The sequence below is a fragment of the Oxyura jamaicensis genome, chromosome 2, assembly GCF_011077185.1.
Source record: "Oxyura jamaicensis isolate SHBP4307 breed ruddy duck chromosome 2, BPBGC_Ojam_1.0, whole genome shotgun sequence".
Classification (NCBI taxonomy): Eukaryota; Metazoa; Chordata; class Aves; order Anseriformes; family Anatidae; genus Oxyura; species Oxyura jamaicensis.
In genome coordinates this window covers 113,390,656-113,406,595 of record NC_048894.1, presented here as the reverse complement: position 1 = coordinate 113,406,595, position 15,940 = coordinate 113,390,656, and the positions used below count along the sequence as shown (strand labels likewise).

The following is a 15,940-nucleotide window of genomic DNA, read 5'->3' as shown; positions in this document are numbered from 1 at the left end:
GCTGTTTTTGCCAAAATTGGGCAGCACCTTTCAAGAACCAAAAAAATTCTGAGAAGGGAATAAAGAAGGTAAAGAAGCCAGTTCTTATTGTATTTTTATTTCAGAAAATATTATAATCTTCTGCAGATTTATTCTATGGCAATGAATTGCTAAACATGCAAGTAATAGCTGTGTTGTTTCTGGAGGGTGATAATTAAGCTCACAGAGTTTCATTCCTCATGAAAATAGAGATTTAAAACAATTTCCAAATTATTTCCTAAATAATTTGGAATATTTCTATAGAAAATTTGGACTTTTAAATGACATTATGGAAAATGGAGTAAAACTTTGAAACACAAAGTGAAAACATAAGTATTTTATAGTACAAAAGATGTCTATTCAAAATGCCAGTGACAAGTTTTGGAAATATTTCTTAACAGTGAGTCTCTGATGTTGGCTCTTGGTGTTCAGGTTATCTTTTTGGTATTCCAAAAATGTTTTAATTTCTTCATGTACATGAGATCTTCCATCATCATCTTTCTCTTAGCTTCTACTATTTAGCATCTCCCTTGAGCTTATTTTCTGAAGCCTTTAAAAACAGCCAGACCCGTGTATAGTATACTTTCCAAAAGCCATTTCATACAGAAAAATATATATTTATACTGTAAAAATGAATGTCAGGAGGAACTTATTGGGGTGTCTTTGATGGCAAACTGTTAATTTCATAGCACCATTCAGTAAAAGCCTGGCAATCTTTGATCAAAAGGAAATTTCAAAGTTTAAGCCCTGTGTAGAAGAGAATTTGAGCCTCATGCTCAGGAATCATTGCTTATGAAAGCTATTCTGGTTCCGAGTGACTGAATTCTGTTTGACCAGCTACAGACATTTGAGAGGATCCAGGATAAAGTTTATATCATTAAAGGTTTTTAAAAATATTTCAGAAATCAAATTTGCTTGTGCATAACTTAACACAGAACAAAAAACACAGGTAAGTGCATCTTTGTAAATATTTTTTGAACAAAAACCTTTTCAGGTTTGTTTTTTACTGGCTCATACAGTAAAATTAGACCTGTGGTCAGAGAATTTGTTGTGAAAATTGTTTCTTGCGAATGTTTCTACATTCCCCTCCTTTCCATGAAAAGATCAATTTTTTTAAATTTATTTATTTATTTTTTTTTAACATACCAAAATAGAAGACAAACTTGGCAGTAGACATTAGTTAGGAGTGCTTCAGTCTTTAGATAATAAACCTCTTGAAACACACGAATATAACTTCTTGACTTTCAATTATCTTCACTGAGAAAATCTTTTTCTTTATTTCAATGAATTCTTCCCTCATTTCTCTAATTATTTTTTTTTAGCATGCTGTTCTTCCTTATCAAGTATCTTCCTCATCAACTTCAACTTTCTGCTTTGAGTCATTGATCCTTTTCAATTCTCTCTTCAGGAATATGGATGCTCTCATCTGCAAATACAATTGAATATCTCACAAATCTGCTTCTGTATAAATGGTTTACTTTTTCTATTCCATATTAACAAGCTTGGTCTCTCTCTGACATCAATCTTCTGATTACCAGATACAGACTAGCTACACTAGACATCTTGAGTATCGTGATTTTCATCACTGTGGGAAATGCTATCCTCCTACCTACTCTCCACAACCTAAATATCTTATTCCGTCCAAGCAGTTTAAGGATGAAAGAGTATGCCCATGTCTTAACTATTCCTTGTTTACAATAAGCCTTAGATGGAACATTTCCCAGTTAAAGCTCTTAAGGATATCTCTGCCCCACTTCTGGATATTCAGTAGACATTAATATTCTTACATCTGTCATTTGACTACAGTATATTATCCTTTAATTCTTTAATTAAGTTTTAATTAAGGACCTTTCACTCCTTGTCCTATTTGACCTCTGTAGCCACACCAACCATGTTAACGTTGTGGTCTACTTGGAACGATTATTTGTTGAACTGTAGTTCTTCCTGCTGCATTTGAGAAGCAAATTTGGTACAGTTTACCTTGTAGCTCCTATTAAATTAGAGATGACTTACAGCCCACTCTGGCCTTATCTATCCTGCTCTGAAATCAGGGCACTGTAACTTAGGAGTCCTGGGCGCATCTGACCTCTGCAATCTGATGCAGCTTCAATAGAAGGACTTGGGTATTGTTTCAGTCTTGAAAACCTAAATCCAGAAAACAACCTGGGCATTTAAAACAGCACTTAGATACTTAGAGTCCATCTAAGCAAGGAAATATGATTCCAAAAACTTTTGCTTGGCAGCTTCATATGCCTTGAGACTCCAAATAATTGCCACAGGTTCCTCTTATATTGCAGGTTCCTGCAGTTTGTTTTAATCTGTATTACCCTGTACGTTAAGCAGCCGTCACTTTCCTAAACCATATTAACATACCTAGGTCATAGCATTAATTTTAGGTCCATTTATTGTATTTGTTGTTTTTAGTAGTAATTGAATATTTTAAAAAGAAATAACAATAAAATACAGATAACATTCATTATTACTAATCTACTTTCATTGTTAAAAGATCTGTCTGTAGGGTATTTTTATTTATTTATTTATTTTTCTTCTGTGCTACTTTAGAATGGCAAAAACAAGATTTTTAGAAAACATAATGGGATCTGTACAGTGCTGTTTGTGTTTTCGTGCTTCTGAGTTTACAAGGTTGGCTAACTACTGAAATTGCTTTCATTATTATAGAGTTCCATAAAAATCAGTTATAATGCATACTGAGAAGGCTATTCTCATCTAATTTGTTCACAAGTGTATAGGTTTGCCACCTTCTGGAAAAAACATGTTCTGGACACGTAGATAAGACAGATAAATATTATGAATGTAAACAGAGATGTAGAAAACTGCCTCTTCTCCAGGAATTCCTTGGGATTTAACAATTTCAGAAACATACCCTAGTTCCTTCTAGAGGTTGAAGGAGCAAAAATACCATGCATGTAACTTAACATTTCATCAAATATTTGTCCATATATCATCGCTGAATGCTCTGCAGTACACTAAAGTTAAAGTCCTAGGAGGGTAAGCCTTTGTCCTGAGAAATTGTGTTCATTTTTTTGTTCCAATTCAGACTTTGTGTATGACCTTGAACAAATGTTATGGTCCTTAACTTGTATTTCTTTGTGATTGTAATTTGTGATAGCTCTGAAGTACGTTTGAAACACTCAAGTATAATTTGGTTGAATAGAAGAAACCTGAATAATTCACATCTCTTTTCTAAAATTGCTTGTTGCAGAAATAGGGTATGTGATTTTTTTCTCAGCATAAAATGCAATTATTTGCATAGAAAGAAGACAAATCTAACATCATGGATGTTACCTGAGCCTAAATTGCTCTTCTACTATGCATGGGCACATTACTTTTTAAAAATCATTTTGTTGCTGTTGTTAAATTAATAAAAAATTTACCCCCCAAATTAATGGAGGTTGTTGCACTCCTCTGAAACTGAAATTATTGTAAAGATGTGTCTATAAGCAATCTTGAAAGTTTTGGCTAATTACAGGTGCAAAGAGCTACAGACATAATGGGAAATAATATAGAAATAAAATTGGAAAAATGTTACTCTTCAAAGAAACCCTACAGTTTAGAATGCAAGATCCCAAACCTGAATACTTCATTGTAGTGCATAAATCTACTCCTGAATATATAGAAGAGTTACAGAGTTCATTGCCTCTCTCGGTATTGTCCACCTTAAGTTGATGCTTTAGTTGTACAGCACAGCAATATTGCAATTTGCTGTAGGTATTTCAAAGCCATTTGGGGATTAGCAGTCGTTGTGCGATTTCAAAATCTGCATGAAGGCACAAAGAGCCTTAGTTCTAAACTTACAGTTGCTTTTATTATTTTATAGGCTGTGTAGCATATGTTGGTTTGAGTTGGAGGCAATCAGCTTTTTGACAAGTGTGGGAGAATCTGGTTTACCTATAAAATACATGTTGAATGTGCCTTACTGCCAAGGTTTGCTATGGTAGAATGCAGACATTTCATTTGGAGAGAAGGTGAATTTGAGATTCTGTTACTGTAATATAGACAATCACATTTATGATTGGCTTTTACTTTTGCGTAGCATAAGAATTTATAATTAATGGTGCAAAGAGAAAAAAGAAGTATTTTACATTCCTTTGTGAGCATGGATCAAATAAAAAAAAAACTCCTCTATAATGCTTTAGACCTCTCGGGAAAAGTTGGCTTCCTTTTTTTGTGCTCTCTGTGGACTACTTCATTTATCTTGGGAAAAAAAAAATATGTATATTTTTTAAGTGTGCAAAAGTTTTATGGAGTAAAAGAGGACAGATCAAGGGTGTGAGATAGCCTGTAGTCATCCCTATTTCATCAGACTTCCGTTACAGCTTGATGAGTAACATATTAAATCTTTTCCTCTTGGTGTACAAATAATAGTATGGGCTTTTCTTGTCAGTTACTTTTCAGACTTTGGTATCATTACTTTGGAATATTTTGCAAGATACATTTGCAATATGTGTTGGCTTTACAGGTCAATAAATGCCAAACTGCAGAGTGTTTAGTTGGCTAGATTTATGATTCCTATCTATAGTGAAACTCTGTCAGATGGGAAATTATGGGCAATATTTCCTGCATAAGCAATGTTAAAATACCAAACCAAGGCCATCAGGGCAGTCACATTTTTTTTTTTTTTCATACTTTTGTCTCTAGTCTCTGGTATAATCTACTTACTTTTTCTGAATGCTCAGCAAAGTTTTCATGGAGAGACAGTCTCCAATTTTCTACTGTAGGCTTCTGCTCTTGCAGGCTTTTGAAGAAAAAGAGGAGCCTAGCCATAGGCTAGTCTGTGAGACTGTGTGTGTGCCACTTGCAGTCTTCAAGGGCCCAGAGGCTGAGTTCAAGGTCCATGCTACCTGACCCTAACATAAATGCTGTCACCAGAGGGGACAGGTGATCTGTAGGAGTCTGTCCTCATCTCTGTGAGCCACTGTGGGGACCAGGCAGAATCTTGGCAGAGGCTGGTGAATGAGCTGGCAGATCTGAGGTGATGAAGGGATAGCTCAAGGATCAAGAGGCATTTCCTCCACCATGCTCCATGCCAGCCAAGCTAGTTGGCTCAGGGAAGTAGCATCCTAGTCCTGCTCATACTTTACTGTAGTGACTGTGCTTCTCAGAGACTACTCAGAAAGTAGCAGCATATTCTATATGACACAGTGTTTATTAGGTCTTACTCTGGGGTGCACATCTCTCTGGTATGCTAGGGGGACAATAAAAGAATAAAAATGTGACCTCTCAGTACTGCTTTCTATAATTAGTACTGCTTTTTCTTTAATTTGATGTGAAGTGACCTTCAAAAAGAGATTTAAACTACAGTATCAAAATAAAAGATATCAAAAATATCAAGCAATAGGAATGCTAATGATATGTTTATATTTTCTAATTTCACCTGTGAACTGGATCAATGAGAAGGCTTTATTCCCAGATTTCATAATTCCATTGGGTGCTCCTTCATTTCTGAAAATAAATCTGTGTTAACAGTTCATGCATATCTCTGGGCTGAGATACACCTGTGAGATCCAGTGAGATATTGGAACTCCCCCTGGCACTTGAGTGCACAGGAGGGGATGCTGGGCACTCTGGGGACAGACTGGCTCACATGGGTCATTGATGCCCGCTGGGATTTTGTCTAGTTTGTGATGGATGCATACCTGTGGATTCTGACTGTGAACCAAACTTTGCTTTTGCAACTCGAGAAGCATAGAAAGAGTTGTGCTGAGGAAACAAGGAAGAGCAGAATCCAGGTTTGGATAAGCTCTGTAGACGTAAACAGCCATGAAGGGATCTGGCCCTAAATCTAGAACTCCCCTCAGAGGAATTCCCCTCTGAGGGAGACAGATCTTCCTCAAGCTTGTGCTTTAGGTGGTCCTAGAGCAGGGCAAGTAGAGACTGTCTATTGTTGTATTTCATTCATCAGGATACACATAATGATCCATGTACATGATGACCAAGTTAGTCCATAAGGCAAGGATTTCACTGATGATGCAGTACTGTACACTTTTATAATAAAATGTTTATGCCACATTATCAACATCATTTCTACTTAAAGCTTCAGGCAAAAGGTGTTAGTGCCTGAGTACGGGAGAGGGCATATGCATTTATGTGTGCTATTTGTAAGCTGTGTTTTAATCAAGGGACTCAAAAAAAAAAAAAAAAAAAAAAAAAAAGGCAGCTACCAAAAAAATTCAGCATTAGTAATTAAATAAAATTAATAACATTTTTGCCATATTTTAGCAAGAGAGTTGAAGATTTACCTTCACTGAGTCTTGCACAACTCAGCACCATTAAGCTGAGCAGATCTGTAAATCATTAAGTACAAAAGAATAAGTGAACATAATTGTGCCAGATTGTTCAAATAACACTGGTAAAGGTCTGTTCCCAGGTCTAGTGAGCAAGGTAATCATAAGAAAGAGGTCTGTTGACTTGTTTTGGAAAAGACTCCAATATAAATCAGGTGTTTTTTCCAAATCTTGGTATTGTAACAGCATTTAACTGTTTACTGTTTTTTACTCTTTTGTGCTTTGTTGGCTGAAGAGAGGAGTAAAATGCATGACACGAATTTTCAAAGCTTAGCCTGTGAATTTCTAATTTCTTTTGCTGCTTCCTTTATTTTACCAATGCGTTGGCTCAGTGGCTTATTATTTTGCAGGAAAACAAAGTAGAGTTTGTAATAGTCTCCCCTGAAGCATAAAAAAAATATTTGAATCAGATGAATTAATTTGCTGCTTATAAGCATGCTTTTAGACAAAGTCTCACAGACTCTGAAAATAGTTGCACTTACCCTGCCAGAAACAATTTGTAGGAAAAACTTTTTATTCTCAGCAGAATAATTTACCTGTAGCAATTACTTTAAAAGTGAAAGGAACGAAGAAAATATCATTTTGTTGCCTTAGCCATAGCCCTATGTAATTATCTTCCTAGAGTCCACCGTTCCTTTTTTTTTTTTTTTGCAGCCACTGAGAACTAGGAATCCTGTAGGTCTTTGCTGCAATAATCATGCCACATAAATAAATTGAGGAAAGCTAAGAACTCACTGCATATATTCTTTTCTGTTTTTCAAACATGAAGGAATTTGGCTGCCAAAGTAAGCTAAGGGTTCTACAGAGGAGACAAATGATAGTGGACCAAATATGATTCACAGGGAGGAAAACAAATGCAACAAATACTTTGTTTCATGCAATGAAAACACTGAACTGAAAAAATGTACCCCAAGCCCTCAGTAATGATGTCTTACCTTCACCAAGACACCATATGAGCTTGTTGGTGGGACCCAAGTCTGAACACTATGCAGTGTGGATGTGACTAGTCTGTGCCTGATCCAGAAAATGATCACTGATGTTATTTTATTTAGCAGTTTAGTCTGATAACCAGTGAGACTATAAAAACCAGACCTAGCATCCAGTGTCTCCCACTGTTGTGTATTAGCTGTTAGGTGGAGCCCCTTTTCTAAGACAGCTGGAGTGCTGGGAAGAGGCTTTGGGAGTTTTCTTCACAGCCTGCCCCATTGCTCCTAGCTGAGTAGGAGGAGTGTGCAGGAGAAAGTTTTAAGTCTGCATAGCTGTGGCCACCCCTTCCATGATGCTACCACAACCTCAAGTCCACAATGCTCCTTTTGGTGCTGTCTGTTACTAAATGAATGACAATGAAAGATTTGATGGACTTTTCTCATGCTGATGCTTTTGCACCATGAGTAGCATGAACTTAACATGTTCTAGTGATTGTAGATCTTAATTTCTCTGCTCAGTGTCTGAAGTGCCAAATCTATTTGCCTTATTAGGGGCAGAACTTGCTCATTGAGACTTCTGGCTTCTGTTTAAATCTGGGACAGTGGACTACACTTTGGGCTGAAATGACAATTTTGAAAACTCCCTTGATTCACAAGATTTCTAGATTTCTTCTTATATATAACAAGCAGTTCAACCTTCTGAGACTCTTTCTCGGGATACAAAAATACATGAGGCTCAGGGTGACATTCACTGATGGCACTTTTGCATTACCTGTGCTTTGTATCTGCTTCTATTGGCCAGAACAGACTGGACTCAACCTGTGGAAGCTCTCTGAGAAAGATGAGCAATGATTCAAGCTTGCAGCACTGAGGGCCAGATGGTTACATGTTTGTTCATTTTTACAAAATGCTGTTGAGGCATATAACATGTTTGTCGTTTTTGAACATGGCTGACCAATTCATACGTGGACTACTTACAAGGCTTTTAAAAACCTTTCAGTCAAAATGATTTGATAGAAACATGCTTGGACCATAACTCTGAAACAATACTTCACACTAGTAATTAAATGTATACAGAAAGAGATGTTTTGTGATGCATGTGCTTCCATTCTTCATGTACTTTCTCGTTAATTATAATCAATAATGATTTAAAATATTGGCAGGTTAATGCAAATTACCTTGGTGAGTTTGTTAAGGGAAATCTGAAAGCAAAAAAATGACAAGAATGGTGCATTGTATGCTGGTTCTTTTACAAATATAAGGGCAAGACTGAAAATCTCTTTCTAGGTGGTGGTTCTCCATGGGACAGAAGATGTTATTTGGAGGCATGTTGGAAGCGACAAATTCTTTCCCTGATAGGGAAAAAAAATATGGGTAGTTCCAGTATCTGATTTGCTGAATACATAAAACGTGACTGGTGTGTTGTGTTTCAAACTCTATTTCTTACAAACCTGATGCACAGATGGAAACCTCTGGTCTGCACATGCAAAAATACATGCTCCTTTGCAAGTATGATCAGAGACATGTTGTTCAGATAAACTTAGGTACTCCTGAGAATTTTACTTTTACAATCACAGGATACGTATCCAGTATTTTAATATGTATATATATGCTTTTACATTCTGTCATTTTCTATTGAAAACATGGTGTGAATGGTTCCTGAACTCAGACATACAGAAGTCAGAAATAAATGTTAGCCAACAAGGATTCAAATCAGATATTCATGTTGTAATAACATTTTCAATAAAAAAAACATAGTGATCAAGTGGTTTGCGTTTTTAAATTGTTTTCAAAATATGTTTTGATAAAATCAGCTTTAAACCACTGTCACTTGCAAGCATTGTGCTTTCTTATTAAAACAAACAAACAAACAAAAATAATTAGAGTAATCCTAAGAGAGAAGCTGTGAAATATTTACACATAGTTCTCCCTTATTACATGAGAACAAGTAGTAAATCTCTATTCCTAGCAAGCTGACACGAGGGAAGGAAGGGATGCCTCTTTGTGACCTGGTGACTGGCTGAATGCGATTGCTTCAGAGAGGTTCTCACCACCAAGTCACCCCTGTGTGTTGTTTTTTCTGGTGTTTAAAGGTATGGCATGCATCTTGGTATGGTCCCTGTAAGAAATTAATTTAATTTTCACATCTCAGGCATTGCTTTTCATCTTTTGTACAGGGTGAAGAGTAAGATTTGATCACCTTAACCTTAGTGGGAATAAATACCTCGCTGGGACTCTACTGCCATGCCAGAAAAGGAGATCCGTCTCTGCGAATTAATAACTTCCTGAATCATTCCAGTGTCTGTAAAAGACCAAATACAAAAATAAAAACCCTAGACAAACCTAATCCTATTTCACACTGGTTGGATGGAGGCTTACAGGTATTTTTGGAACAAAAATTGGAACACACAGATGTTGCTACTAATCATGAAAGTCCCCACTCAGCAGCTGATTCTGTACTACCCCAACACAGGCTTAGCCGTACTTTTCCCTTGTCATAAATTTACATCAGGAAATTTCTTGATACAATAGGCATAAAAATGTGGAAAATATCTTCCAAAGAGGTCATGAGGTATCATATACTTAAAAGTGTTAGCAAGCTGATCTCACCCACTAAGTGCAATAGTCGTGAACTTTGAAGTAGCTTAATTAGGTCCTTAGCTTGTGCCAACAGTCTGGCTTGCTCCAACCTGTGTGACTGAATTGGCACACACCAGGTGAAGAGCTAAGTGCAAAGCTGATGGCATGCGGCAAGTGCGGTACATCTGTTTTATTCTTCTGTTTACCTGCAATGTATGCTCTGTAGCTTGTGTTCTTTGTTGTTAAGCTCTTCTTACAAACCACAAAGTTCTCCCAAGTTCCAACTCAGTTGCAGTTCCCTAGGAGAGATTTTTGATTGTAAAATTATCAGGAGTGTCACCTGCCATTACATTTGGTATTTGAAAAATGCCCTTTTGGTTGTTTTACAGACAAAAAGAATTATTATTATTATTATTATTTTTAAAGCTGTAACTATGTTTATTTGCTTCTTGGAGATATATTATTTTTGGAAGGTATTTTTTTATTGGATTTCCCTATGCTCAAAGGCAAATTTTTAAAAATTCTTCTATGTCTGATCATAGTGTTCGCAGACTATGATAGAATCCTATCTAACCTAAGAGGCAGAGCAAAGGTGAATCACGTCTTGCCTTATCCTGGAAAATTACTGTATTGCTGTACTCTTATATTTTTAAGGATTATTAAGTTGTATGAAATAATTTATACTTGCCAAACTACATAAGTTCTAGTTCAAACATCCTAGTCTGAATAGGCCCTGGGCGTATAGGTGATGTGATGTATCTTGTGAAGGTATTTTTCTTATCTACCTATATGACGGACAGGACATTAAGGATTTTCCTGGTCAGAGAAATCTCGGAGTGATAATACAAATAATTAAAATAAAATTATGGCTTGCAAGATGTGAAGAGAAAGCGTCACCTTTTATTCATACTGCCTCAGAACAACAGGACACTGTTGATAGACACCTTGATTAAAAAAAAAAGTGTTAAAATGTTCACAAATATGTGCAGCTATAAAAAGATAGTTCATAGGGCTAAAATTGTTTTTCCTCTGTATTTGCATGATAAAATAAGGACATTGCGGAAAGTTCATTATAGTTCATTAAAATATCTTCTCATTAACACCAAGGTGTTTGGATGTAAACCACTGATGGCACTTTCTACCAGCTGTAAAGTATTACTTAGTATTTTCTGGAATAGCCTCCATAACAGATCATTCTTTTATACCTTTATTTGAGGCCTGCACATGTTTTTCTAGGTCACATCTTCACATTGTTCCTCAGTCAGCCACGTCCTCAAGCTGGATTTCCTCATGGTCTACAAAGGCTCAGTTTGCTGCTACTGCAATTTTAGCATCTGTGTATTACAAGTCGATGCTAAAATTAGACAATATGTCTCTTGCTCACTTTAATGAGGAAATCTGGACTCTAGCCTAGCGTGAAATAATGAAAAGGCTTCTCTGTAGTCTAGCATGCTGTTGTCCTCCCTGGATCTCATTGTGTAGTGATGCCTCAGTTGGTAAGACCTTTACATCCAAGGAAATCCAAGACCAGAACTGACATCTGTCCATCAAGTATAGCTTAAAGAGAATTGGATAAATCACAGAGTGATATAATGAAATGGGTTACTTGATCTGTCTTATCGTGTGACAGTCATATTCATGTTTGAACAGTTCTCTTTGGTGTAAGGAGCTGATAAGTAAACTTTGTGAGTTAATGAAATTTAAGAATGAATGTATAGATCATTAATTCTGAACAACCATTTCTGGTTAAAATGAACTCACCTTTGGAAATAACCTAACTGCTGCAGTAGTAAGTTTTTCTTCCTGACATACTCTGGTTGGTTAGTGAGGCACGAATTGCAGAACCAATGTCTCTTTGCTGCTATTCTGACATTTAAGTTTTTAGGTAACATTTGAACACTGTGTTGCACACTGAGGTAAGAAAGTATTTTGGAAGTCATCAGCAAAGATAAAATATGAACCAGAAGGGAAAAAAAGGAATGCTCACAAGTACTCTTTTCCTTACAGTGAAGGCTTGTGGGAATAAATAAATAAATACATGCATACTTTTTTTTTTTTTTTTTTTCCTTTCAAGGCTTTTCTGTTATTATTTAGTTTATATATGGGTAATTGAAATCTTGCATTATGGCTCTCTCATTATGTTCTGTTGCCACTCCAATTTCACTGCAATAGTGTGCATTCAATAATTTTTTCCGATCATTTTGGAAAACTAACCACTGCAACTTGCCTGTGAATGTTATCAGAAGTCGCTGTGATACAATTATACAGATGTACCATATCTCCAAGAATGTGTACTGAAGGACATGTCTCTGAAGGCGTAGTGTGTTTATGCAGTGTTCCACCTTTGGTCATTCTCCTGTATTTCAGCTGCTGGTTTTGTTTGCTCACAAGAACATGAAGATATCCTTTAGTTTGTCACTTGTGAGTTTCCTGTGAATGCTCACAAATTTGCTCCATATCTGCCTCACCAAAACTCTCCTCTTTTGTTGTGTTTATGAAAATCTCAACATTCTTTGCCATCTCATAATGACATCATTGGTTAGCCCACTCTTCCTACTTCTTACCAGAGGCAGAGTATTAAGTGTCATCCAAGCGCTTTTCTATTAAAATCTTGACTTCTCAATATGTGACATGACAGTACAAATAATAATAAAAAAAGCCTCTTTTTACATGTATGTAAGTATAGCTGATATGCTCGAGTGTCTCAAAGGGAGTTCCTTTTGCTTAGTTGCACTTCACTTAAAATTAGTTGTCTTAAGTTCAGCTTCAAAATTGTCAATGACAAGGACCTTAGAGCAATCTGTCACATCTATTACAGGCATACATCTTTGGATGATATCAATTGCTTTCTGGAGATATGTCTCTCTTTCCTTTGACATTGTAAAGAACCTTGACTAGATTAGACCTAGAATATAAGTTTTGGATAGCTAAGGTTTTGTAAGATGAATGTCCCGTTTTTGCTGTAAAAATGGTACTGATGCTGTTCAGGAAGTAGGCTGAGAGCTCCTTGAAAGTATGTACCAAATATCTTTTCACAGGAACAAAGTAAAACCTATCATAAACGCAGAGATTAGTTGCTGCCACAAATAAGTGTTTCTGGGAAACGAACCAGTCAATTCTAATGTCCATTTTGTCTTGACGTGATTCTAAAGGGCCAAGGCACATTGCTTGCCACAAAAACTGCTTTTCCTTTCATTCTGGAATGCCATGGACATGGACAGTTTAGGATTACAAAACCCATGCCTGTGACATTAGCTATTCGACAAGTAAAGCCAGATCTTCAGCTGATGTAAATAAATAAAACACTCGGTGGGGAGCGGCGTGGGAGAGGCGGGGAAGGGGAAGAGAGAAATTAGGTTCACTCTATCATGTGGATTTGTCTTTTTCCATCTTTTCTTAACTAGTCTAATTCTGTCAAAATACCTTTCTTCTTAATTCTGCCAAATCTCTGTGGCTTTGGACTTCAGGTGAACCAATGGATATTGCCCATAAATGGGAAATTTCTCCTGTGCCATTATTGTTAGAGCAGATGGCTTTCTAGAGACATATACAAATTCATAAACAGATTTTAGCTTAATAGTAAAAACAGTTTTACATGACAGACATTCCTCATAAAACTCGTGTTATATATTTCTTGGCAATCATCATGCATTTCTTCTTGTAAAATAAACTTTGGGAAACTATTAAACTTAGGAAGAAAATAATAGCATTTTGTGTAGATCTCTGTGCTTTAAAGGAGTTTTATGTGTTTTCCTCTGATATTAAGTGCTCAGGACCTCTCTCTCTCATTCTCACTTTGAATACAATGTGATCTCTCACAATAAAAATAATAATAATAAAAATCAACAAAGATGATTTTTGCAGCCTTGAATCTACAGCCAGAGCCTCAGTGAGAAAAGTGTTTCATTTTCAGTTAACCAAGCTAGATAGCTGCTCTGTACTCCCACTTGCAGAGGTCAGTTCAGGGAGGTGGCACAATTAGCAGCTGAAAGCAAAAGTACTTTCTGTACGTCATTTCCTCTCTTCGCTTTGATCCAATATTAGTCTAAAGGGAATGGATTCCTTACTGTCTTCTTTATTTGTGAATACATATTCTTGGCAAACACGGACTTTTGAAACTTCTACAGGAGCATGAATATTCTTGTTTCCATCCTTAAAATATGCATGCACTTCGTTTATAAACCATGCTTAGAAGAATGCCCTGCAGATTAGTTTTCCTGTACAAGCTGATGCTTACAGTTTACTTCAGATTTCTCAGAGTTTATGTTTATTACTGATTAAATATTTATTCTTGCATTTTACATATCTCTGTGATAATTAAAACTAAAAAAAAAACAACAAACTTTTTTTTTTAAAAAAAAAAAAAGGTCTATTAAAGCTTTCTTTATAGAGTTTAAGGCAAGTAATTGGTGGGTAAAAGTTAATTTAAATTCATGAATTTAATTCACCTTCAGGATCATTCTGTTTTTCTGTTGTCAGATGTCTGTATATGGCTCCAGAAAAGCACAAAAAATAAAATTTTGGAAAACATTCCCTAGCCAAGAAAACCAGTATTACTCATGAATTAGAATGTAGATGGAAATGACTTTGAAATCCATAAAAAATCTTCCTCAGAAAATTATCTTTTTTTGTTTGTTTGTTTGGCTTCCTTTTTTGGTGTAAAAAGAATTTTCATAACACTTCATTGAAAAGGAAAAGAAATGTAAGAGCTGATATGTTTAAACTTTGAAAGTTACAAATCTCACACAGAGTTAAGTTGCTAGACAAATACACATTTGGAGAGTAGCTGAGGTATAATGGAAGATTTGGGGAGACTTTTAACAAAGGGGATCAATTAGGTGGTATTTTTATACATATACTATATTGACAGCTGTTTTTCTCATGCATGCAGTTTTTTAATTCACTGTTTTTTCTCTCTCTATTTCTCTCTCTCTCTCTCTCTCTCTTTTTTTTTTTTTTTTTTCCTGCAAGCTGAGTATTGCTGTGTGCACTGGGTTTTTTGCTGCCTGGAGCCCTTATGCCATCATTGCCATGTGGGCAGCATTTGGATCAATAGATAAGATTCCTCCATTAGCCTTTGCTGTTCCAGCTGTTTTTGCAAAATCCTCCACACTCTACAATCCAGTTATCTATCTTCTTCTGAAGCCCAATTTCCGAAGTACCATTGCCAAAGATTTCACAGTTCTTCAGCAGTTATGCATCAGGAGTTGTTTTTGTGTCAAGATGCTGCAGACATACAGATCGACTTTGAACATTGGCTTGAGAACATTTAAGGGCAGAAGTGAATCTAGCTGTAATACTCTTCCAATTGTGGAAGGATGTTCTTATTTCCCCTCTGAAAAGCATGGTGATACTTTTGAATACTTTAAAAGCTGTCCAAAATTCTGCCAGGAGAAGCTAAGTGCTATGGGAAGCCCTTCTCAAGAAAGCGCAGCCTTGGAGAACAACCTCCTTGTAAAAATGAGGCAGGGCAGTAAGAAGTCGGTAAAGGTGGTTGTGCAGGGAGAAAAAAGCACTGAACTTGAAAACTTAGAAATCACCTTAGAAGCAGTACCTGTGCATTGTGCATTTACAGACCTCTAGAGCTGCTTATATGAAGGAATCAAAGAACAATGTTGTTATACTGGATTTATGAATGTAACTTCTTCTTAAGAGCCCTTCTATTATCCCAGTTTATACACTATTTTCCTGTTCTTTCTCATGTACACTTTGATGGGGCACATGCTACAGCATGGACATACTATAAATGATATATGACTCTCTCCATGTTGACTTAAGGATATTGTGATAACTGTATTCACATCAAAAACTGTCAGACAAATCCTCTTTTTTTTTTTTTTTTTTTTTTTTAACTTCCATCAACCCCATTTTCAAGAGAACACTAACTGTGGGGAAGTTTTCCATGTTACCCTTTCTAGACTTTATGTATTTTACTTCCTGTATGTTCAAAGCAAATAACACAATGTAGAGCTTTAAATACCAATCTCATGTTGTTCTAATTGTTATAACAACTGAAAAGTTAATTACCAACTGAAAAGTTTATTTTTGAAGAAGTGATGCTGAGCAACCACGTGTTATATTTTCTGGGAGTCAGAGGTCAGTTTGTTCCTT

General features: G+C 36.1%; 1 protein-coding gene across 1 annotated transcript in view; it reads left to right on the top strand.

The window, feature by feature from the left end:
- The window catches only part of LOC118162574 (opsin-5-like), a 41,933-nt gene extending 26,313 nt beyond the window's left edge, over positions 1-15,620 (top strand). The window contains exon 6 of the mRNA XM_035318806.1: positions 14,801-15,620. Coding sequence (XP_035174697.1) covers positions 14,801-15,412 — 612 coding nt within the window. The 3' untranslated portion in view covers positions 15,413-15,620. The remainder of the gene's footprint in view (positions 1-14,800) is intronic.
- Positions 15,621-15,940: the final 320 nt, after the last annotated feature.